This window comes from Pelobates fuscus, chromosome 4 (assembly GCF_036172605.1).
Source record: "Pelobates fuscus isolate aPelFus1 chromosome 4, aPelFus1.pri, whole genome shotgun sequence".
Taxonomy (NCBI): domain Eukaryota; kingdom Metazoa; phylum Chordata; class Amphibia; order Anura; family Pelobatidae; genus Pelobates; species Pelobates fuscus.
Genome location: NC_086320.1, coordinates 2,656,071 through 2,681,287, shown reverse-complemented (window position 1 = coordinate 2,681,287; position 25,217 = coordinate 2,656,071). Strand labels below are relative to the sequence as shown.

At 42.5% G+C, this 25,217-nt stretch overlaps 1 protein-coding gene across 1 annotated transcript in view; it reads right to left on the bottom strand.

Annotated features, from left to right (window-relative positions):
• The window catches only part of WDR97 (WD repeat domain 97), a 301,022-nt gene that overhangs the window by 67,865 nt on the left and 207,940 nt on the right, over nt 1-25,217 (bottom strand). Inside the window, exons 16-19 of the mRNA XM_063450904.1 lie at nt 20,153-20,206; nt 19,235-19,411; nt 18,951-19,148; nt 14,504-14,625 (exon numbers count right to left, since the gene is read on the bottom strand). Of these exons, the coding sequence (XP_063306974.1) occupies nt 14,504-14,625; nt 18,951-19,148; nt 19,235-19,411; nt 20,153-20,206 (551 nt within the window). The remainder of the gene's footprint in view (nt 1-14,503; nt 14,626-18,950; nt 19,149-19,234; nt 19,412-20,152; nt 20,207-25,217) is intronic.

Below are 25,217 nucleotides of genomic sequence, written 5' to 3'. Positions count from 1 at the left end.
ATATTATACGGTTGGTGGGTTATGGATAGCGATGAATATTACACGGTTGGTGGGTTATGGATAGGGATGAATATTACATGGTTGGTGGGTTATGTATAGTGATGAATATGACATGGTTGGTGGGTTATGGATAGTGATGAATATTACACGGTTGGTGGGTTATGGATAGTGATGAATATTACACGGCTGGTAGTTACGGATAGTGATGAATATTACACGGTTGGTGGGTTACGGATAGGGATGAATATTACACGGTTGGTGGGTTATGGATAGGGATGAATATTACACGGTTGGTGGGTTATGGATAGGGATGAATATTACACGGTTGGTGGGTTATGGATAGTGATGAATATTACACGGTTGGTGGGTTATGGATAGTGATGAATATTACACGGTTGGTGGGTTATGATAGTGATGAATATTACACGGTTGGTGGGTTATGGATAGTGATGAATATTACACGGTTGGTGGGTTACGCATAGTGATGAATATTACACGGTTGGTGGGTTACGGATAGGGATGAATATTACACGGTTGGTGGGTTATGGATAGTGATGAATATTACACGGTTGGTGGGTTATGGATAGTGATGAATATTACACGGTTGGCGGGTTATGGATAGTGATGAATATTACACTGTTGGCGGGTTATGGATAGTGATGAATATTACACGGTTGGTGGGTTATGGATAGCGATGAATATTATACGGTTGGTGGGTTATGGATAGCGATGAATATTACACGGTTGGTGGGTTATGGATAGTGATGAATATTACACGGTTGGTGGGTTACGCATAGTGATGAATATTACACGGTTGGTGGGTTACGGATAGGGATGAATATTACACGGTTGGTGGGTTATGGATAGTGATGAATATTACACGGTTGGTGGGATATGGATAGTGATGAATATTACACGGTTGGTGGGTTATGGATAGTGATGAATATTACACGGTTGGCGGGTTATGGATAGTGATGAATATTACACTGTTGGCGGGTTATGGATAGTGATGAATATTACACGGTTGGTGGGTTATGGATAGCGATGAATATTATACGGTTGGTGGGTTATGGATAGCGATGAATATTACACGGTTGGTGGGTTATGGATAGTGATGAATATTACACGGTTGGCGGGTTATGGATAGTGATGAATATTACACGGTTGGCGGGTTATGGATAGTGATGAATATTACACGGCTGGTAGTTACGGATAGTGATGAATATTACACGGTTGGTGGGTTATGGATAGTGATGAATATTACACGGTTGGTGGGTTACGCATAGTGATGAATATTACACGGTTGGTGAGTTATGGATAGGGATGAATATTACACGGTTGGTGGGTTATGGATAGGGATGAATATTACACGGTTGGTGAGTTATGGATAGTGATGAATATTACACGGTTGGTAGGTTATGGATAGTGATGAATATTACACGGTTGGTGAGTTATGGATAGGGATGAATATTACACGGTTGGTAGGTTATGGATAGGGATGAATATTACACGGTTGGTGGGTTATGGATAGTGATGAATATTACACGGTTGGTGGGTTATGGATAGTGATGAATATTACATGGTTGGCGGGTTATGGATAGTGATGAATATTACACGGTTGGTGGGTTATGGATAGTGATGAATATTACACGGTTGGTGGGTTATGGATAGTGATGAATATTACACGGTTGGTGGGTTATGGATAGGGATGAATATTACACGGTTGGTGGGTTATGGATAGTGATGAATATTACACGGTTGGTGGGTTATGGATAGTGATGAATATTACACGGTTGGTGGGTTACGCATAGTGATGAATATTACACGGTTGGTGGGTTATGGATAGTGATGAATATTACACGGTTGGCGGGTTATGGATAGTGATGAATATTACACGGTTGGCGGGTCATGGATAGTGATGAATATTACATGGTTGGTGGGTTATGGATAGTGATGAATATTACACGGTTGGTGGGTTATGGATAGAGATTAATATTACACGGTTGGCGGGTCATGGATAGTGATGAATATTACACGGTTGGTGGGTTATGGATAGTGATGAATATTATACAGTTGGTGGGTTATGGATGTTACACGGTTGGTGGGTTACGGATAGTGATGAATATTACACGGTTGGTGGGTTATGGATAGTGATGAATATTACACGGTTGGCGGGTCATGGATAGGGATGAATATTACACGGTTGGTGGGTTATGGATAGGGATGAATATTACACAGTTGATGGGTTACGGATAGGGATGAATATTACACGGTTGGTGGGTTACGGATAGTGATGAATATTACACGGTTGGTGGGTTATGGATAGTGATGAATATTACACGGTTGGCGGGTCATGGATAGTGATGAATATTACACGGTTGGCGGGTCATGGATAGTGATGAATATTACACGGTTGGCGGGTTATGGATAGGGATGAATATTACACGTTTGGCGGGTTATGGATAGTGATGAATATTACACGGTTGGCGGGTTATGGATAGTGATGAATATTACACGGCTGGTAGTTACGGATAGTGATGAATATTACACGGTTGGTGGGTTATGGATAGTGATTAATATTACACGGTTGGTGGGTTACGGATAGTGATGAATATTACACGGTTGGTGGGTTATGGATAGTGATGAATATTACACGGTTGGTGGGTTATGGATAGTGATGAATATTACACGGTTGGTGGGTTATGGATAGTGATGAATATTACACGGTTGATGGGTTATGGATAGTGATGAATATTACACGGTTGGTGGGTTATGGATAGTGATGAATATTACACGGTTGGTGGGTTATGGATAGTGATGAATATTACACGGTTGGCGGGTTATGGATAGGGATGAATATTACACGGTTGGTGGGTTATGGATAGTGATGAATATTATACGGTTGGCGGGTTATGGATAGTGATGAATATTACACGGTTGGTGGGTTACGGATAGGGATGAATATTACACGGTTGGTGGGTTATGGATAGGGATGAATATTACACGGTTGATGGGTTATGGATAGTGATGAATATTACACGGTTGGTGAGTTACGGATAGGGATGAATATTACACGGTTGGTGGGTTATGGATAGGGATGAATATTACACGGTTGGTAGTTATGGATAGGGATGAATATTACACGGTTGGTGGGTTATGGATAGGGATGAATATTACACGGTTGGCGGGTTATGGATAGTGATGAATATTACACGGTTGGTGGGTTATGGATAGTGATGAATATTACACGGTTGATGGGTTATGGATAGTGATGAATATTACACGGTTGGTAGTTATGGATAGGGATGAATATTACACGGTTGGTGGGTTATGGATAGGGATGAATATTACACGGTTGGTGGGTTATGGATAGTGATGAATATTACACGGTTGGTGGGTTATGGATAGTGATGAATATTACACGGTTGATGGGTTATGGATAGTGATGAATATTACACGGTTGGTGGGTTATGGATAGGGATGAATATTACACGGTTGGTGGGTTATGGATAGGGATGAATATTACACGGTTGATGGGTTATGGATAGTGATGAATATTACACGGTTGGTGGGTTACGGATAGTGATGAATATTACACGGTTGGTAGTTATGGATAGTGATGAATATTACACTGCTGGTAGTTATGGATAGGGATGAATATTACACGGTTGGTGGGTTATGGATAGGGATGAATATTACACGGTTGGTGAGTTACGGATAGGGATGAATATTACACGGTTGGTGGGTTGTGGATAGTGATGAATATTACACGGTTGGTGGGTTATGGATAGTGATGAATATTACACGGTTGATGGGTTATGGATAGTGATGAATATTACACGGTTGGTGGGTTATGGATAGTGATGAATATTACACGGTTGGTGGGTTATGGATAGTGATGAATATTACACGGTTGGTGGGTTATGGATAGTGATGAATATTACACGGTTGATGGGTTATGGATAGTGATGAATATTACACGGTTGGTGGGTTACGGATAGGGATGAATATTACACGGTTGGTGGGTTATGGATAGGGATGAATATTACACGGTTGGTGGGTTACGCATACTGATGAATATTACATGGTTGATTGGTTATGGATAGGGATGAATATTACACGGTTGGTGGGTTATGGATAGTGATGAATATTACACGGTTGGTATTAATGGATAGTGATGAATATTACACGGTTGGTGGGTTATGGATAGTGATGAATATTACACGGTTGATGGGTTATGGATAGTGATGAATATTACACGGTTGGTGGGTTATGATAGTGATGAATATTACACGGTTGGTGGGTTATGGATAGTGATGAATATTACACGGTTGGTGGGTTATGGATAGTGATGAATATTACACGGTTGGTGGGTTATGGATAGTGATGAATATTACACGGTTGGTGGGTTATGATAGCGATGAATATTACACGGTTGGTGGGTTATAGATAGCGATGAATATTACACGGTTTGTGGGTTATGGATAGTGATGAATATTACACGGCTGGTAGTTACGGATAGTGATGAATATTACACGGTTGGTGGGTTACGGATAGGGATGAATATTACACGGTTGGTGGGTTATGGATAGGGATGAATATTACACGGTTGGTGGGTTATGGATAGGGATGAATATTACACGGTTGGTAGTTATGGATAGGGATGAATATTACACGGTTGGTGGGTTATGGATAGGGATGAATATTACACGGTTGGCGGGTCATGGATAGTGATGAATATTACACGGTTGGCGGGTTATGGATAGGGATGAATATTACACGTTTGGCGGGTTATGGATAGTGATGAATATTACACGGTTGGCGGGTTATGGATAGTGATGAATATTACACGGCTGGTAGTTACGGATAGTGATGAATATTACACGGTTGGTGGGTTATGGATAGTGATTAATATTACACGGTTGGTGGGTTACGCATAGTGATGAATATTACACGGTTGGTGGGTTATGGATAGTGATGAATATTACACGGTTGGTGGGTTATGGATAGGGATGAATATTACACGGTTGGTGGGTTATGGATAGTGATGAATATTACACGGTTGGTGGGTTATGGATAGTGATGAATATTACACGGTTGGTGGGTTATGGATAGGGATGAATATTACACGGTTGGTGGGTTATGGATAGTGATGAATATTACACGGTTGATGGGTTATGGATAGTGATTAATATTACACGGTTGGTGGGTTATGGATAGTGATGAATATTACACGGTTGGTGGGTTATGGATAGTGATGAATATTACACGGTTGGTGGGTTACGGATAGTGATGAATATTACACGGTTGGTGGGTTATGGATAGTGATGAATATTACACGGTTGGTGGGTTATGGATAGTGATGAATATTACACGGTTGGTGGGTTATGGATAGTGATGAATATTACACGGTTGATGGGTTATGGATAGTGATGAATATTACACGGTTGGTGGGTTACGGATAGGGATGAATATTACACGGTTGGTGGGTTATGGATAGGGATGAATATTACACGGTTGGTGGGTTACGCATACTGATGAATATTACATGGTTGATTGGTTATGGATAGGGATGAATATTACACGGTTGGTGGGTTATGGATAGTGATGAATATTACACGGTTGGTATTAATGGATAGTGATGAATATTACACGGTTGGTGGGTTATGGATAGTGATGAATATTACACGGTTGATGGGTTATGGATAGTGATGAATATTACACGGTTGGTGGGTTATGATAGTGATGAATATTACACGGTTGGTGGGTTATGGATAGTGATGAATATTACACGGTTGGTGGGTTATGGATAGTGATGAATATTACACGGTTGGTGGGTTATGGATAGTGATGAATATTACACGGTTGGTGGGTTATGATAGCGATGAATATTACACGGTTGGTGGGTTATAGATAGCGATGAATATTACACGGTTTGTGGGTTATGGATAGTGATGAATATTACACGGCTGGTAGTTACGGATAGTGATGAATATTACACGGTTGGTGGGTTACGGATAGGGATGAATATTACACGGTTGGTGGGTTATGGATAGGGATGAATATTACACGGTTGGTGGGTTATGGATAGGGATGAATATTACACGGTTGGTAGTTATGGATAGGGATGAATATTACACGGTTGGTGGGTTATGGATAGGGATGAATATTACACGGTTGGCGGGTCATGGATAGTGATGAATATTACACGGTTGGCGGGTTATGGATAGGGATGAATATTACACGTTTGGCGGGTTATGGATAGTGATGAATATTACACGGTTGGCGGGTTATGGATAGTGATGAATATTACACGGCTGGTAGTTACGGATAGTGATGAATATTACACGGTTGGTGGGTTATGGATAGTGATTAATATTACACGGTTGGTGGGTTACGCATAGTGATGAATATTACACGGTTGGTGGGTTATGGATAGTGATGAATATTACACGGTTGGTGGGTTATGGATAGGGATGAATATTACACGGTTGGTGGGTTATGGATAGTGATGAATATTACACGGTTGGTGGGTTATGGATAGTGATGAATATTACACGGTTGGTGGGTTATGGATAGGGATGAATATTACACGGTTGGTGGGTTATGGATAGTGATGAATATTACACGGTTGATGGGTTATGGATAGTGATTAATATTACACGGTTGGTGGGTTATGGATAGTGATGAATATTACACGGTTGGTGGGTTATGGATAGTGATGAATATTACACGGTTGGTGGGTTACGGATAGTGATGAATATTACACGGTTGGTGGGTTATGGATAGTGATGAATATTACACGGTTGGTGGGTTATGGATAGTGATGAATATTACACGGTTGGTGGGTTATGGATAGTGATGAATATTACACGGTTGATGGGTTATGGATAGTGATGAATATTACACGGTTGGTGGGTTATGGATAGTGATGAATATTACACGGTTGGTGGGTTATGGATAGTGATGAATATTACACGGTTGGCGGGTTATGGATAGGGATGAATATTACACGGTTGGTGGGTTATGGATAGTGATAAATATTACACGGTTGGCGGGTTATGGATAGGGATGAATATTACACGGTTGGTGGGTTATGGATAGTGATGAATATTATACGGTTGGCGGGTTATGGATAGTGATGAATATTACACGGTTGATGGGTTATGGATAGTGATGAATATTACACGGTTGGTGAGTTATGGATAGGGATGAATATTACACGGTTGGTGGGTTATGGATAGGGATGAATATTACACGGTTGGTAGTTATGGATAGGGATGAATATTACACGGTTGGTGGGTTATGGATAGGGATGAATATTACACGGTTGGCGGGTTATGGATAGTGATGAATATTACACGGTTGGTGGGTTATGGATAGTGATGAATATTACACGGTTGATGGGTTATGGATAGGGATGAATATTACACGGTTGGTAGTTATGGATAGGGATGAATATTACACGGTTGGTGGGTTATGGATAGGGATGAATATTACACGGTTGGTGGGTTATGGATAGGGATGAATATTACACGGTTGGTGGGTTATGGATAGTGATGAATATTACACGGTTGATGGGTTATGGATAGTGATGAATATTACACGGTTGGTGGGTTATGGATAGGGATGAATATTACACGGTTGGTGGGTTATGGATAGGGATGAATATTACACGGTTGATGGGTTATGGATAGTGATGAATATTACACGGTTGGTGGGTTACGGATAGTGATGAATATTACACGGTTGGTAGTTATGGATAGTGATGAATATTACACTGCTGGTAGTTATGGATAGGGATGAATATTACACGGTTGGTGGGTTATGGATAGGGATGAATATTACACGGTTGGTGAGTTACGGATAGGGATGAATATTACACGGTTGGTGGGTTGTGGATAGTGATGAATATTACACGGTTGGTGGGTTATGGATAGTGATGAATATTACACGGTTGATGGGTTATGGATAGTGATGAATATTACACGGTTGGTGGGTTATGGATAGTGATGAATATTACACGGTTGGTGGGTTATGGATAGTGATGAATATTACACGGTTGGTGGGTTATGGATAGTGATGAATATTACACGGTTGATGGGTTATGGATAGTGATGAATATTACACGGTTGGTGGGTTACGGATAGGGATGAATATTACACGGTTGGTGGGTTATGGATAGGGATGAATATTACACGGTTGGTGGGTTACGCATACTGATGAATATTACATGGTTGATTGGTTATGGATAGGGATGAATATTACACGGTTGGTGGGTTATGGATAGTGATGAATATTACACGGTTGGTATTAATGGATAGTGATGAATATTACACGGTTGGTGGGTTATGGATAGTGATGAATATTACACGGTTGATGGGTTATGGATAGTGATGAATATTACACGGTTGGTCGGTTATGATAGTGATGAATATTACACGGTTGGTGGGTTATGGATAGTGATGAATATTACATGGTTGGTCGGTTATGGATAGTGATGAATATTACACGGTTGGTGGGTTATGATAGCGATGAATATTACACGGTTGGTGGGTTATAGATAGCGATGAATATTACACGGTTGGTGGGTTATGGATAGTGATGAATATTACACGGCTGGTAGTTACGGATAGTGATGAATATTACACGGTTGGTGGGTTACGGATAGGGATGAATATTACACGGTTGGTGGGTTATGGATAGGGATGAATATTACACGGTTGGTGGGTTATGGATAGGGATGAATATTACACGGTTGGTGGGTTATGATAGTGATGAATATTACACGGTTGTTGGGTTATGGATAGTGATGAATATTACACGGTTGGTGGGTTATGGATAGTGATGAATATTACACGGTTGGTGGGTTATGATAGTGATGAATATTACACGGTTGGTGGGTTATGGATAGTGATGAATATTACACGGTTGGTGGGTTACGGATAGTGATGAATATTACACGGTTGGTGGGTTATGGATAGTGATGAATATTATACGGTTGGTGGGTTATGGATAGCGATGAATATTACACGGTTGGTGGGTTATGGATAGGGATGAATATTACATGGTTGGTGGGTTATGGATAGTGATGAATATTACATGGTTGGTGGGTTATGGATAGTGATGAATATTACACGGTTGGTGGGTTATGGATAGTGATGAATATTACACGGCTGGTAGTTACGGATAGTGATGAATATTACACGGTTGGTGGGTTACGGATAGGGATGAATATTACACGGTTGGTGGGTTATGGATAGGGATGAATATTACACGGTTGGTGGGTTATGGATAGGGATGAATATTACACGGTTGGTGGGTTATGATAGTGATGAATATTACACGGTTGGTGGGTTATGGATAGTGATGAATATTACACGGTTGGTGGGTTATGGATAGTGATGAATATTACACGGTTGGTGGGTTATGATAGTGATGAATATTACACGGTTGATGGGTTATGGATAGTGATGAATATTACACGGTTGGTGGGTTATGGATAGGGATGAATATTACACGGTTGGTGGGTTATGGATAGTGATGAATATTACACGGTTGGTGGGTTATGGATAGTGATGAATATTACACGGTTGGTGGGTTATGGATAGGGATGAATATTACACGGTTGGTGGGTTATGGATAGGGATGAATATTACACGGTTGATGGGTTATGGATAGTGATGAATATTACACGGTTGGTGGGTTACGGATAGTGATGAATATTACACGGTTGGTAGTTATGGATAGGGATGAATATTACACGGTTGGTGGGTTACGGATAGGGATGAATATTACACGGTTGGTGGGTTATGGATAGGGATGAATATTACACGGTTGGTGGGTTATGGATAGGGATGAATATTACACGGTTGGTGGGTTATGATAGTGATGAATATTACATGGTTGGTGGGTTATGGATAGTGATGAATATTACACGGTTGGTGGGTTATGGATAGTGATGAATATTACACGGTTGGTGGGTTATGATAGTGATGAATATTACACGGTTGGTGGGTTACGGATAGTGATGAATATTACACGGTTGGTGGGTTACGGATAGTGATGAATATTACACGGTTGGTGGGTTATGGATAGTGATGAATATTATACGGTTGGTGGGTTATGGATAGCGATGAATATTACACGGTTGGTGGGTTATGGATAGGGATGAATATTACATGGTTGGTGGGTTATGTATAGTGATGAATATTACATGGTTGGTGGGTTATGGATAGTGATGAATATTACACGGTTGGTGGGTTATGGATAGTGATGAATATTACACGGCTGGTAGTTACGGATAGTGATGAATATTACACGGTTGGTGGGTTACGGATAGGGATGAATATTACACGGTTGGTGGGTTATGGATAGGGATGAATATTACACGGTTGGTGGGTTATGGATAGGGATGAATATTACACGGTTGGTGGGTTATGGATAGTGATGAATATTACACGGTTGGTGGGTTATGGATAGTGATGAATATTACACGGTTGGTGGGTTATGATAGTGATGAATATTACACGGTTGGTGGGTTATGGATAGTGATGAATATTACACGATTGGTGGGTTATGGATAGTGATGAATATTACACGGTTGGTGGGTTACGCATAGTGATGAATATTACACGGTTGGTGGGTTACAGATAGGGATGAATATTACACGGTTGGTGGGTTATGGATAGTGATGAATATTACACGGTTGGTGGGTTATGGATAGTGATGAATATTACACGGTTGGCGGGTTATGGATAGTGATGAATATTACACTGTTGGCGGGTTATGGATAGTGATGAATATTACACGGTTGGTGGGTTATGGATAGCGATGAATATTATACGGTTGGTGGGTTATGGATAGCGATGAATATTACACGGTTGGTGGGTTATGGATAGTGATGAATATTACACGGTTGGTGGGTTACGCATAGTGATGAATATTACACGGTTGGTGGGTTACGGATAGGGATGAATATTACACGGTTGGTGGGTTATGGATAGTGATGAATATTACACGGTTGGTGGGTTATGGATAGTGATGAATATTACACGGTTGGTGGGTTATGGATAGTGATGAATATTACACGGTTGGTGGGTTATGGATAGGGATGAATATTACACGGTTGGTGGGTTATGGATAGGGATGAATATTACACGGTTGATGGGTTATGGATAGTGATGAATATTACACGGTTGGTGGGTTACGGATAGTGATGAATATTACACGGTTGGTAGTTATGGATAGGGATGAATATTACACGGTTGGTGGGTTACGGATAGGGATGAATATTACACGGTTGGTGGGTTATGGATAGGGATGAATATTACACGGTTGGTGGGTTATGGATAGGGATGAATATTACACGGTTGGTGGGTTATGATAGTGATGAATATTACATGGTTGGTGGGTTATGGATAGTGATGAATATTACACGGTTGGTGGGTTATGGATAGTGATGAATATTACACGGTTGGTGGGTTATGATAGTGATGAATATTACACGGTTGGTGGGTTACGGATAGTGATGAATATTACACGGTTGGTGGGTTACGGATAGTGATGAATATTACACGGTTGGTGGGTTATGGATAGTGATGAATATTATACGGTTGGTGGGTTATGGATAGCGATGAATATTACACGGTTGGTGGGTTATGGATAGGGATGAATATTACATGGTTGGTGGGTTATGTATAGTGATGAATATTACATGGTTGGTGGGTTATGGATAGTGATGAATATTACACGGTTGGTGGGTTATGGATAGTGATGAATATTACACGGCTGGTAGTTACGGATAGTGATGAATATTACACGGTTGGTGGGTTACGGATAGGGATGAATATTACACGGTTGGTGGGTTATGGATAGGGATGAATATTACACGGTTGGTGGGTTATGGATAGGGATGAATATTACACGGTTGGTGGGTTATGGATAGTGATGAATATTACACGGTTGGTGGGTTATGGATAGTGATGAATATTACACGGTTGGTGGGTTATGATAGTGATGAATATTACACGGTTGGTGGGTTATGGATAGTGATGAATATTACACGATTGGTGGGTTATGGATAGTGATGAATATTACACGGTTGGTGGGTTACGCATAGTGATGAATATTACACGGTTGGTGGGTTACGGATAGGGATGAATATTACACGGTTGGTGGGTTATGGATAGGGATGAATATTACACGGTTGGTGGGTTATGGATAGTGATGAATATTACACGGTTGGCGGGTTATGGATAGTGATGAATATTACACTGTTGGCGGGTTATGGATAGTGATGAATATTACACGGTTGGTGGGTTATGGATAGCGATGAATATTATACGGTTGGTGGGTTATGGATAGCGATGAATATTACACGGTTGGTGGGTTATGGATAGTGATGAATATTACACGGTTGGTGGGTTACGCATAGTGATGAATATTACACGGTTGGTGGGTTACGGATAGGGATGAATATTACACGGTTGGTGGGTTATGGATAGTGATGAATATTACACGGTTGGTGGGTTATGGATAGTGATGAATATTACACGGTTGGTGGGTTATGGATAGTGATGAATATTACACGGTTGGCGGGTTATGGATAGTGATGAATATTACACTGTTGGCGGGTTATGGATAGTGATGAATATTACACGGTTGGTGGGTTATGGATAGCGATGAATATTATACGGTTGGTGGGTTATGGATAGCGATGAATATTACACGGTTGGTGGGTTATGGATAGTGATGAATATTACACGGTTGGTGGGTTACGCATAGTGATGAATATTACACGGTTGGTGGGTTACGGATAGGGATGAATATTACACGGTTGGTGGGTTATGGATAGTGATGAATATTACACCGTTGGTGGGTTATGGATAGTGATGAATATTACACGGTTGGTGGGTTACGCATAGTGATGAATATTACACGGTTGGTGGGTTACGGATAGGGATGAATATTACACGGTTGGTGGGTTATGGATAGTGATGAATATTACACGGTTGGTGGGTTATGGATAGTGATGAATATTACACGGTTGGCGGGTTATGGATAGTGATGAATATTACACAGTTGGCGGGTTATGGATAGTGATGAATATTACACGGTTGGTGGGTTATGGATAGTGATGAATATTACACGGTTGGCGGGTTATGGATAGTGATGAATATTACACGGTTGGTGGGTTATGGATAGTGATGAATATTACACGGTTGGTGGGTTACGGATAGGGATGAATATTACATGGTTGGTGGGTTATGGATAGTGATGAATGTGGCGGTACCAGCCTTGCCACTGGGCATTGGAGAAGACTGATTGCCAGCCTCCTGCCATGTGACTATGGCCCCTGGGATGTATTGCCTGCTCTCCTGTACTGCTGAGGATTGCTACCCCTTAGGTGGATTTGGCTATGGAGCTTGTGTAGTGCCCTCTGTTGGTAGCAACAGTATATGCACTACCTGAATAGCAAGACTGGTAATTTGCATATTCGGGTAGATTTGCATATCGCTAATTCTGCATGCAGGAGAGACATTTGTGTTAATTATGGTCTTCCCCACCTATTTATAAATATGTAATTATGTTATAATAAGTCACTGAATGTTGCCTGCTATGATTTGACTGTTTGTAATTTTATTGAGTTTTCACAGCAATGTTAATGTAATGACCAAATGGGCTAGTCCCAAGTAAAATAAAGATTTTGTCAGTTCTACTTCACCCTCAATTTGGAGTCCTGTCTCTTATTGGGGGAATCTGCTACAAGGGATTGCTATGCTCTGCATATTCCCTTGCTATAATCACTCCTAAGCTCTTTTAAGAGCTTGTTCCTGCTTCGCTCTGGAAGGAAGAGAGGTTCGTCCTGCGGTGGTTGTGGTGTCGGCTAGAGTGCTTGGAATCCTCAAGAAGCGCTAGGAGCATCCATCAACGGAGGTACCCAGTCGGGGTGCCAGGCGATCCGTTACAATGAATATTACACGGTTGGTGGGTTATGGATAGTGATGAATATTACACGGTTGGTGGGTTATGGATAGTGATGAATATTACACGGTTGGTGGGTTATGGATAGTGATGAATATTACACGGTTGGTGGGTTATGGATAGTGATGAATATTACACGGTTGGTGGGTTACGGATAGGGATGAATATTACACGGTTGGCGGGTTATGGATAGTGATGAATATTACACGGTTGATGGGTTATGGATAGTGATGAATATTACACGGTTGGTGGGTTATGGATAGTGATGAATATTACACGGTTGGCGGGTTATGGATAGTGATGAATATTACACGGTTGGTGGGTTACGGATAGGGATGAATATTACACGGTTGGTGGGTTACGGATAGTGATGAATATTACACGGTTGGTGGGTTATGATAGTGATGAATATTACACGGTTGGTGGGTTACGGATAGTGATGAATATTACACGGTTGGTGAGTTATGGATAGTGATGTATTTTGTGTTTATGGATGTGGAGGGATATGTGTAAATACCTGTGAGCGGGAGGTGCCTTCACACACAGCACTAGGAGCTCTATAATTAAATCCTTGTCACCAGGAAACAAGTCAACCATGAAACTCAGACATGAGAAAACAAACTCTTTGTCTTCAGGCATCTAAGAGACAAAAGACACATAGCTTTAACATAGTTATTGCATCCACATTAGTGTTAGGGATTAGGGATGTGTTCAGTGTCAGGGATTAGTGCTAGGATTAGGGATGTGTTCAGTCTTAGGGATTAGGGGTGTGTTCAGTGTCAGGGATTAGTGTTAGGATTAGGGATGTGTTTAGTGTTAGGGATTAGGGGTGTGTTCAGTGTCAGGGATCAGTGTTAGGGATTAGGGATGTGTTCAGTGTTAGGGATTAGGGGTGTGTTCAGTGTCAGGGATTAGTGTTAGGGATTAGGGATGTGTTTAGTGTTAGGGATTAGGGGTGTGTTCAGTGTTAGGGATTAGGGGTGTGTTCAGTGTCAGGGATTAGTGTTAGGGATTAGGGATGTGTTCAGTGTTAGGGATTAGTGGTGTGTTCAGTGTCAGGGATTAGTGTTAGGGATTAGGGGTGTGTTCAGTGTCAGGGATTAGTGTTAGGGATTAGGGATGTGTTTAGTGTTAGGGATTAGGGGTGTGTTCAGTGTCAGGGATCAGTGTTAGGGATTAGGGATGTGTTCAGTGTTAGGGATTAGGGGTGTGTTCAGTGTCAGGGATTAGTGTTAGGGATTAGGGATGTGTTTAGTGTTAGGGATTAGGGGTGTGTTCAGTGTCAGGGATCAGTGTTAGGGATTAGGGATGTGTTCAGTGTTAGGGATTAGGGGTGTGTTCAGTGTCAGGGATTAGTGTTAGGGATTAGGGATGTGTTTAGTGTTAGGGATTAGGGGTGTGTTCAGTGTCAGGGATTAGTGTTAGGGATTAGGGATGTGTTCAGTGTTAGGGATTAGGGGGTGTGTTCAGTGTCAGGGATTAGTGTTAGGGATTAGGGATGTGTTTAGTGTTAGGGATTAGGGGTGTGTTCAGTGTCAGGGATTAGTGTTAGGGATTAGGGATGTGTTCAGTGTTAGGGATTAGGGGGTGTGTTCAGTGTCAGGGATTAGTGTTAGGGATGTGTTTAGTGTTAGGGATTAGGGGTGTGTTCAGTGTCAGGGATTAGTGTTAGGGATTAGGGATGTGTTCAGTGTTAGGGATTAGGGGGTGTGTTCAGTGTCAGGGATTAGTGTTAGGGATTAAGGATGTGTTTAGTGTTAGGGGTGAGTTTAGTGTTAGGGGTGTGTTCAGTGCCAGGGATTAGTGTTAGGGATGTGTTTAGTGTTAGGGGTGTGTTTAGTGTTAGGGGTGTGTTTAGTGTTAGGGATGTGTTCAGTGTTAGGGGTGTGTTCAGTGTCAGGGATTAGTGTTAGGGATTAGGGATGTGTTTAGTGTTAGGGATTAGTGTTAGGATTAGGGATGTGTTTAGTGTTAGGGGTGTGTTCAGTGTCAGGGATTAGTGTTAGGGATTAGGTATGTGTTTAGTGTTTGGGATGTGTTCAGTGTAAGGGATTAGTGTTAGGATTAGGGATGTGTTTAGTGTTAGGGATTAGGGGTGTGACGAGACCTATCTCGCCACATTGCATTGGAGGAGCCTGGTTGCCCGCCTGCTGCCTTTGGACTATGGACCAGACTGTAAAATACTTATTTGCCCTGCAGAAAGGCTTATTCGTGCCTTTTCTGCCGGGGGTTCGGTAGATTTTATCTACCGAACAAACTACCGACTGCACGACCACCTGGGAGCTGGAGTGTGCCGCCAATTGACCACCCTGAAGCTGCGGTTAACCGCAGCTTAATTGACGAAGGCAGGGTGGTCTTTGTTCGTCGACCGAACGCGTGGCGGCGGCCATTTTATAAGTCCCGTACGGCCAGCGGTGTTCGGCACCTAAACTATGGAACTATAAACGGACACTTATTTGCACAAACACCGCTGAGCCGTCCGTCTCCTGGTTCCCATTCGTGGGGATGTATCCGAACAGCCGTACCTTCGGTATTTTTATGTGAACTGTGGTAACCCAGATAGCTATGCCATGGAGCCTATTCGTGTGATTAAAGACTTTGGCTCCATGGGATTAGTGTTAGGATTAGGGATGTGTTTAGTGTTAGGGATTAGGCGTGTGTTCAGTGTCAGGGATTAGTGTTAGGATTAGGGATGTGTTCAGTGTTAGGGATTAGGGGTGTGTTCAGTGTCAGGGATTAGGGGTGTGTTCAGTGTCAGGGATTAGTGTTAGGGATTAGGGGTGTGTTCAGTGTCAGGGATTAGTGTTAGGGATTAGGGATGTGTTCAGTGTTAGGGATTAGGGGTGTGTTCAGTGTCAGGGATTAGTGTAAGGATTAGGGATGTGTTTAGTGTTAGGTATTAGGAGTGTGTTCAGTGTCAGGGATTAGTGTTAGGGATTAGGGGTGTGTTCAGTGTTAGAGATTAGTGGTGTGTTCAGTGTTAGGGGTGTGTTCAGTGTCAGGGATTAGTGTTAGGGATTAGGGATGTGTTTAGTGTTAGGGATTAGTGTTAGGATTAGGGATGTGTTTAGTGTTAGGGGTGTGTTCAGTGTCAGGGATTAGTGTTAGGGATTAGGGATGTGTTCAGTGTTAGGGATTAGGGGTGTGTTCAGTGTCAGGGATTAGTGTTAGGATTAGGGATGTGTTCAGTGTTAGGGATTAGTGTTAGGATTAGGAATGTGTTTAGTGTCAGGGGTGTGTTCAGTGTCAGGGATTAGTGGTGTGTTCGGTGTTAGGGATTAGGGGTGTGTTCAGTGTCAGGGATCAGTGTTAGGATTAGGGATGTGTTCAGTGTTAGGGATTAGTGTTAGGATTAGGGATGTGTTTAGTGTCAGGGGTGTGTTCAGTGTCAGGGATTAGTGTTAGGGATTAGGGATGTGTTTAGTGTTAGGGATTAGTGTTAGGATTAGGGATGTGTTTAGTGTTAGGGGTGTGTTCAGTGTCAGGGATTAGTGGTGTGTTCAGTGTTAGGGATTAGGGGTGTGTTCAGTGTCAGGGATTAGTGTTAGGATTAGGGATGTGTTCAGTGTTAGGGATTAGGGGTGTGTTCAGTGTCAGGGATTAGTGTTAGGATTAGGGATGTGTTCAGTGTTAGGGATTAGTGTTAGGATTAGGGATGTGTTTAGTGTCAGGGGTGTGTTCAGTGTCAGGGATTAGTGTTAGGGATGTGTTTAGTGTCAGGGAATAGTGTTAGGGGTTAGGGATGTGTTTAGTGTTAGGGGTGTGTTCAGTGTCAGGGATTAGTGTTAGGGATTAGGGGTGTGTTCAGTGTCAGGGATTGTGTTAGGATTAGGGTTGTGTTCAGTGTCAGGAATTAGTGTTAGGGATTAGGGGTGTGTTCAGTGTCAGGGATTAGTGTCAGGGATTAGGGATGTGTTTAGTGTTAGGGGTGTGTTCAGTGTCAGGGATTAGTGTTCGGGATTAGGGATGTGTTTAGTGTTAGGGATTAGGGGTGTGTTCAGTGTCAGGAATTAGTGTTAGGATTAGGGATGTGTTTAGTGTTAGGTGTGTATTCAGTGTCAGGGATTAGTGTTAGGGATTAGGGATGTGTTTAGTGTTAGGGATTAGGGGTGTGTTCAGTGTCAGGGATTAGGGGTGTGTTCAGTGTCAGGAATTAGGGGTGTGTTCAGTGTCAGGGATTAGTGTTAGGATTAGGGGTGTGTTCAGTGTCAGGGATTAGTGTTAGGATTAGGGATGTGTTTAGTGTTAGGGATTATGGGTGTGTTCAGTGTCAGGGATTAGTGTTAGGATTAGGGGTGTGTTCAGTGTCAGGGATTAGTGTTAGGATTAGGGATGTGTTTAGTGTTAGGGATTAGGGGTGTGTTCAGTGTCAGGGATTAGGGGTGTGTTCAGTGTCAGGAATTAGGGGTGTGTTCAGTGTCAGGGATTAGTGTTAGGATTAGGGGTGTGTTCAGTGTCAGGGATTAGTGTTAGGATTAGGGATGTGTTTAGTGTTAGGGATTAGGGGTGTGTTCAGTGTCAGGGATTAGTGTTAGGATTAGGGGTGTGTTCAGTGTCAGGGATTAGTGTTAGGATTAGGGATGTGTTTAGTGTTAGGGATTAGGGGTGTGTTCAGTGTCAGGGATTAGTGTTAGGATTAGGGATGTATTCAGTGTTAGGGATTAGTGTTAGGAATTACTGTCACAGTACTATGGGTATAGTGATAGAGGCAGTATCAGGGTATAACTGGGTTATTACGGTCACAGTGCTATGGGTATAATAATATAGGCAGTATCGGGATATCACTAGGTTATTATTATTGTCACTATTGGTAAAGTGGTTTTCCTGGAGTATTCATGCTGTCCCAGTATTTTTAGTAATGTTTGGGTGTCACTGGGGTATGGATAGTGTTGTGGTTTAAGTAATATTAGATCATCAGGTTAGTATTAATGCTGTCACATTAAGGGTATGTGCTAGACCTATACCTGTAGGTTTGGCTCGGCAGCTGGGTTAATGGCCTGGATGAGAGTGATACGTGTCTCTTTGCTGTTCTTGAGATGGCCTTGTTGGAATAATGTCTTCAGAGCCTGGAGAATCTCCGCACGTGTGGGGTGTCCACTGTGAAGAAGACTTTGCAGGAGTCGAGACACACAACCCTTTTCCCCAACAGGATGCAGCTCAATCTGTATGTAATGGACAGGGATAAGATACAAGCAATTCCCATTCGCTGGAACCTGTGCCAAACAGCCCTAACTTCCTTCACCATTACCTGAGATTTGGGGAAGATACTGGGGAACCAGCTGTTACCCTGAAACTGTAAGATAAAAAGAGGCAACAACGTGTTCTCTCTTGACTCTGAGACCTCAATGGTGGGAGATGGCAACTTTTCCAATACAACTGGCTCAGGAGACAAAGGGAGCACCGGATGGTCAAGGTGTATGGGACTCTGGGAAAGAAAATGACAGGTCATGTAAGGGTACAGTACAGGAGACACAGTGCTATGTAAGGGTACAGTACAGGAGACACAGTGCTATGTAAGGGTACAGTACAGGAGACACAGCGCTATATAGGGGTACAGGAGATACAGCGCTATGTAAGGGTACAGTACATGCAGGAGACATGGCGCTATACAGGGATTCAGTACATGCAGGAGACAGGCTATATAGGGGTACAGTGCAGGAGACACAGCGCTATGTAAGGGTACAGTACAGGAGACACAGTGCTATGTAAGGGTACAGTACAGGAGACACAGCGCTATATAGGGGTACAGGAGATACAGCGCTATGTAAGGGTACAGTACAGGAGACACAGTGCTATGTAAGGGTACAGTACAGGAGACACAGTGCTATGTAAGGGTACAGTACAGGAGACACAGCGCTATATAGGGGTACAGGAGATACAGCGCTATGTAAGGGTACAGTACATGCAGGAGACATGGCGCTATACAGGGATTCAGTACATGCAGGAGACAGGCTATATAGGGGTACAGTGCAGGAGACACAGCGTTATGTAAGGGTGCAGTACAGGAGACACAGCGCTATATAGAGGTACAGTACAGGAGAGACAGGGATATGTAAGGGTACAGTACAGGAGACACAGCGTTATGTAAGGGTACGGTACACAGCGCTATATAGGGAGAGTGCATGCATAAGACACGATAGGAGAGCCATTTTCAGGAATTCCTTACCGTAATGCGCTGTGGCTGTGTCCGTGGCCTTGGTAACCGTGAAGGTAAGAGCCGCTTTAAAATGGAAGTATACAATGAGGATAGTTAATTTTTCCTGCACACTCTTCTCTTCCAGTGCCGCTGCCCTGTCATCCCCTCCAGGATGCTCCCTCTCAGCGATCCCTGCCCTGCCATTCCCACCAGCATACTCCCTCCCAGCGCGCTCTGTCCTCACCTGTACTTTAGCCTTCAAAGTGCTTCTTCACAGGCAGGCTCTCTCCTCCCCACGCTCTTTGCTATGCGGTCCCTTCCATGGTGCTCCTCCCCCATGCTCCTTGCTGTGAGGTACCTTCCTTGGTGCCCCTCCACCATGCTCCTTGCTATGTGGCCCAGTCCATGGTAAGCCTCCCCCTGCTCCTTGCTATGAGGTCCCTCCCATGGTTATCCTCCCCCATGCTCTTTATTGTGAGGTCCCTTCCATAGTGCTCCCCCCCAGCGCTCCTTGTGGTGAGGTCCCTTCCATGGTGCTTGTAGCAGACTCCCAGTAACCTGACTGGCTACCTCTGCTATTTTCCCTCTCAGCCAGACTGGAACCTTGTGTGATTATGCTCGTATCCTCCCAGTAACTAGACGAGAGTTCTGGTAGTCATCTGGCTTATTAAGGCACAACACGCTCAATTTATACAGAGACACCCAGCATCGGGTCTCCATACTCCATGAGTATAGCAAGCCTCTCCCTGGTGTCCCTGTTTCTGGGAGATAATTAAGTCAGAAAACTGTAACTCAACGCTCTCTCAGTTACAGGAAAACATACAATATATATATATATAAACACAACCCAAGCATATCCCCAATCTCCACAGGAACCCCTGAAGTGTTATATCCCCGGATAGCCCGGATCCGAGTGCCAAGTTGACTACGAGGTCGAAGTCCAAAACAGTTCCACAGAAAGTAGGGCAAAGGCCGGTCTCCTTGTCGTGAGGTCCCTTCCACGGTGCTTCTCCCCAGTGTTCCTTACTATGAGGTCCCTTCAATATTGCTCCTCCCCTGCACTCCTTGCTGTGAGGTCCCTCCCATGGTGCTCCACCCATGCACTCCTTGCTGTGAGGTCCCTCCCATGGTGCTTCTCCACCATGCTCTTTGCTATGTGGTTCTTTCCATGGTGATCCTCCCCTGTCCTCCTTGCTTTGTGGTCCATTCCATGCTGCTTATCCCCTGTGGTCCCTCTCCTAGATTCCCTCCCCAACACAAGACTAGATCAATCATCTAAATATCTCCAACTCTGAACTGCAAACAAGGCTTTCCTTCCATGTTACATTTCTTTATCGGTGACTTACACATCACATTTCCAAGCGAATATGTACCATGTATACTGATTCTTCTAGCTACACATTAATTCATTGTCAAATAGGAATCACAATTAGAAGGTATACACTTATTCAATAAATAACACAAAAAACAGGTTGCGCTGAATACAGTGTGTATTAAGTCCAATTCTTTGGAAGATCCTGGCTTGGATTCGCCCAGGCTTCAGTTGGTAATAAAACATAAAACAACCATTGTAATAAAACAGAAAATAACTATTGCAGTTAGCCAGATACTTAGTGTAGGACACACAACAAGGATATGTGGGATCACACTCATTTTCTAGAGCTATAGACCAGTTCTGAATAAAACAGCGTACAGCGGTATAATCCCCACTGATGGATTTGTAGCTACTTAGAGCCAAGTCTCACAGCACCCAGATAAATATAAAATTGTTAAACATAAAAAGCAAAAAATAGTGCTTACTGTGTAAAACCAAAAACAGGTAAAAATATAAATGTAATATAATTAAAAATTAATAGAGCAGTAACACCGCTCAAGAGATAGCGCTTGGGTGGTATGATCCCCACCAAGGATATAATGTTGAGTAGATTCTCCTGAAGGCAATCCTCGCCAGGGATTGCATGTAGCGTAGAGTAGAATTTTCAGGAGTTTTTAAATGTGCCAGGAACAATAAACAATTAAAGTAATAAAATGTATAATAAATGGTCTTGCACTATAAAATAGGTTTAAGCCAAATAAACTTTAATCCTTAAAACCAATATTAAAAAACACACAACGCGTTTCGCCAAACAAGGGGCTTCAAGTGTACATAGTATTAGCCTGGCACATATGGGTTTATATAGAGTTCAAACAATTGGTAAATTGAATAATCTGGCGCCAAAATAGTGTCATATTTGACCTTTGATCCCAAACGAGGTCACATGACATGATTCCAAGGTCAAAGGACACATTAACCGTTAGTAGACAAAATTAAAAAAATGACTGGATAAAAACAGTACATAGTGTACTTAGCAGAGATAAATTTAAGCTGGCGGTGAGACAGCTCAGTGGGCCCATGCACCACCTGCACAATAAGCCCAATCCTTGAGGTTCAAATCCCCTCACCCCTCCAAGGTAAGCAAAAGGAATACAATTTATCTAACACAAGGGGTTTTCATCAAGTGGGCAAATTCAATATGCCCTCGAATCCCAAGACAATTACAAATATTAAAATATATACAGTATATATCTCAAGTTACAGGTAAGCATTGTTAATAGTGGGACAAACATAATAAATACAATTCATATATGAAATAGCATAGAGTAAACACAAGACATTGTACAACCATAGATGATGGGAATAAACGTAAATATGCATGAAACTAAATGTTAGAAAAATAAATGAATATACAGTATGTAACGGATCGACGGGCACCCCAACTGGGTACCTCCGTTGATGGATGCTCCTAGCGCTTCCTGAGGACTCCAAGCACTACAGCAGACACCACAACCACCGAACCGGAGAAGCATACGAATGCTCTCAAGCATATGAATGCTGTAAACAGCTGAACAGGAAAAGCATACCATCAGCTTACACTCCTGGCAATCAGCATACAATCCAATTCCCCCAATAACGAGACGACACTTCGTTTTGAGGTCAAGCAGAACTGACTGTACTGGCACAACCTCTTTTATTCCCAATCCACAAACATAGTACGGCCCACAGGGTTTTGAAATACAATCAATCAATCCGTACAATACACACAGACGCTCCCACACAAAATCCTCCCCTCTGCCTGTGATATGATTACTGAACACAATGGGTAATATAATTATCACAGACAGAGAAATACAGTTTTTACCAAATATTAATAACTTCCAAAATATACATGCCACAAACATAAATCACATATTCGAACTCAGCATGCTTGAAATATACACATACTCAAAAATCAGGGCAATCGGCTCAGGGGTTAAAAAGTTAAGGGAAAGTCCTATTTGGCCAAATGAAGCATGGCTTTTCTGCCCAAAACCAGTTCCACAGAGTCTATCCTGGAGATAATTGGGAAGTAATCCAATTATCTCCAAGGACAGAGGCAAAACTCCATTAGCCACATGGTAGCAACATATAATAAAATACAATATGCCCAAATACTGTATTTAAAGGGCTAAATCTCCCAAGGGCCATAGTCAGCAGGCAGGAGGCGGGCAAACAGACTTCTCCAATGCCCAGTGGCGAGGTTTTTTTCGCCACACAGTATCTCCCAAAAGGGAGTACACCCCTCACATTTCTGTAAATATTTTATTATATCTTGTCATGTGACAACACTGAAGAAATGACACTCTGCTACAATGTAAAGTAGTAAGTGTACAGCCTGTATAACAGGGTAAATTAGCTGTCCCCTCAAAATAGCTCAACACAAAGCCATTAATGTCTAAACCGTTGGCAACAAAAGTGAATACACCCCTAAGTGGAAATGTCCAAACAGTTAGCCATTTTCCATCCCCGGTGTCATGTGACTCGTTAGTGTTACAAGGTCTCAGGTGTGAATGGGGAGCATGTGTGTTAAATCTTGACCCCTTTTAACCATGAGACTCGATCTATCCACAACTGCTTAATATTAAGTTAGCTCTATCGGTGACATCAGCATCAGGCTGAAGGATATCAGATCTTCAAGCACTATTTTGCATAGAACCCTTTACTGCCTTCCACAATACATCTAAAGCCTATTGATTAGAAAGTAGAGTCAGTAATAAAACTTTCTCTCCTAAATACGTGTCAAAATCTTAAGCTGAACAATTGCAAACAAATGGACACATCTGATAGATGTCTTAAAGGACCACTCTAGGCACCCAGACCACTTCAGCTTAATGAAGTGGTCTGGGTGCCAGGTCCAGCTAGGGTTAACTAATTGTTTTATAAACATAGCAGTTTCAGAGAAACTGCTATGTTTATCAATTAGTTAAGCCTTCCCCTTTTTCCTCTAGTGGCTGTCTCACTGACAGCCGCTAGAGGCGCTTGCGTGATTCTCACTGTGAAAATCACAGTGAGAGCACGCAAGTGTCCATAGGAAAGCATTATGAATGCTTTCCTATGTGACCGGCTGAATGCGCGCGCAGTTCTTGCCGCGCGTGCGCATTCAGCCGACGGGGAGGAGAAGAGGCAGATCGCAGGAGGAGATCTCTCCGCCCAGCGCTGGAAAAAGGTAAGATTTAACCCCTTTCCCCTTTCCAGAGCCGGGTGGGAGGGGGTCCCTGAGGGTGGGGGCACCCTCAGGGCACTCTAGTGCCAGGAAAACGAGTATGCTTTCCTGGCACTAGAGTGGTCCTTTAAGATCTATTTCTATAGATCCGCTATGTGGCTTTCTTCTGATAGAAAAGGTCTTCAAGCCTCTATATAAGCCATCAACAGATGGATAGTCTTGGCTATTTTCATCATAAAACCAAATACCGCAATGCTTAAGTAATGGACCACCATCACAAAAAAAAAGTGCGAGTGCAGCGCTTCAAATATTTAGTTCACACTTACCCCTCTATGGATATGGGGTAATTAGTTCTCATTAATATGAATGAGAAGCAAAAACAATAAAATACATAGTGTAGCAACGTTTATAAAACTGCAAGAAAGTAAGCTGGTGGTGTATATACCGTATGCTTTCAGTGTTTTGAGCCTTTTTGACGATATGGCTTTGAACGCACTCGTATTAGTGCCCTTCTGGCGGCAACTGTACCTCTTCTGATAATCAGGATCCTCCCGTTAAGTATATAAATGAAGTAA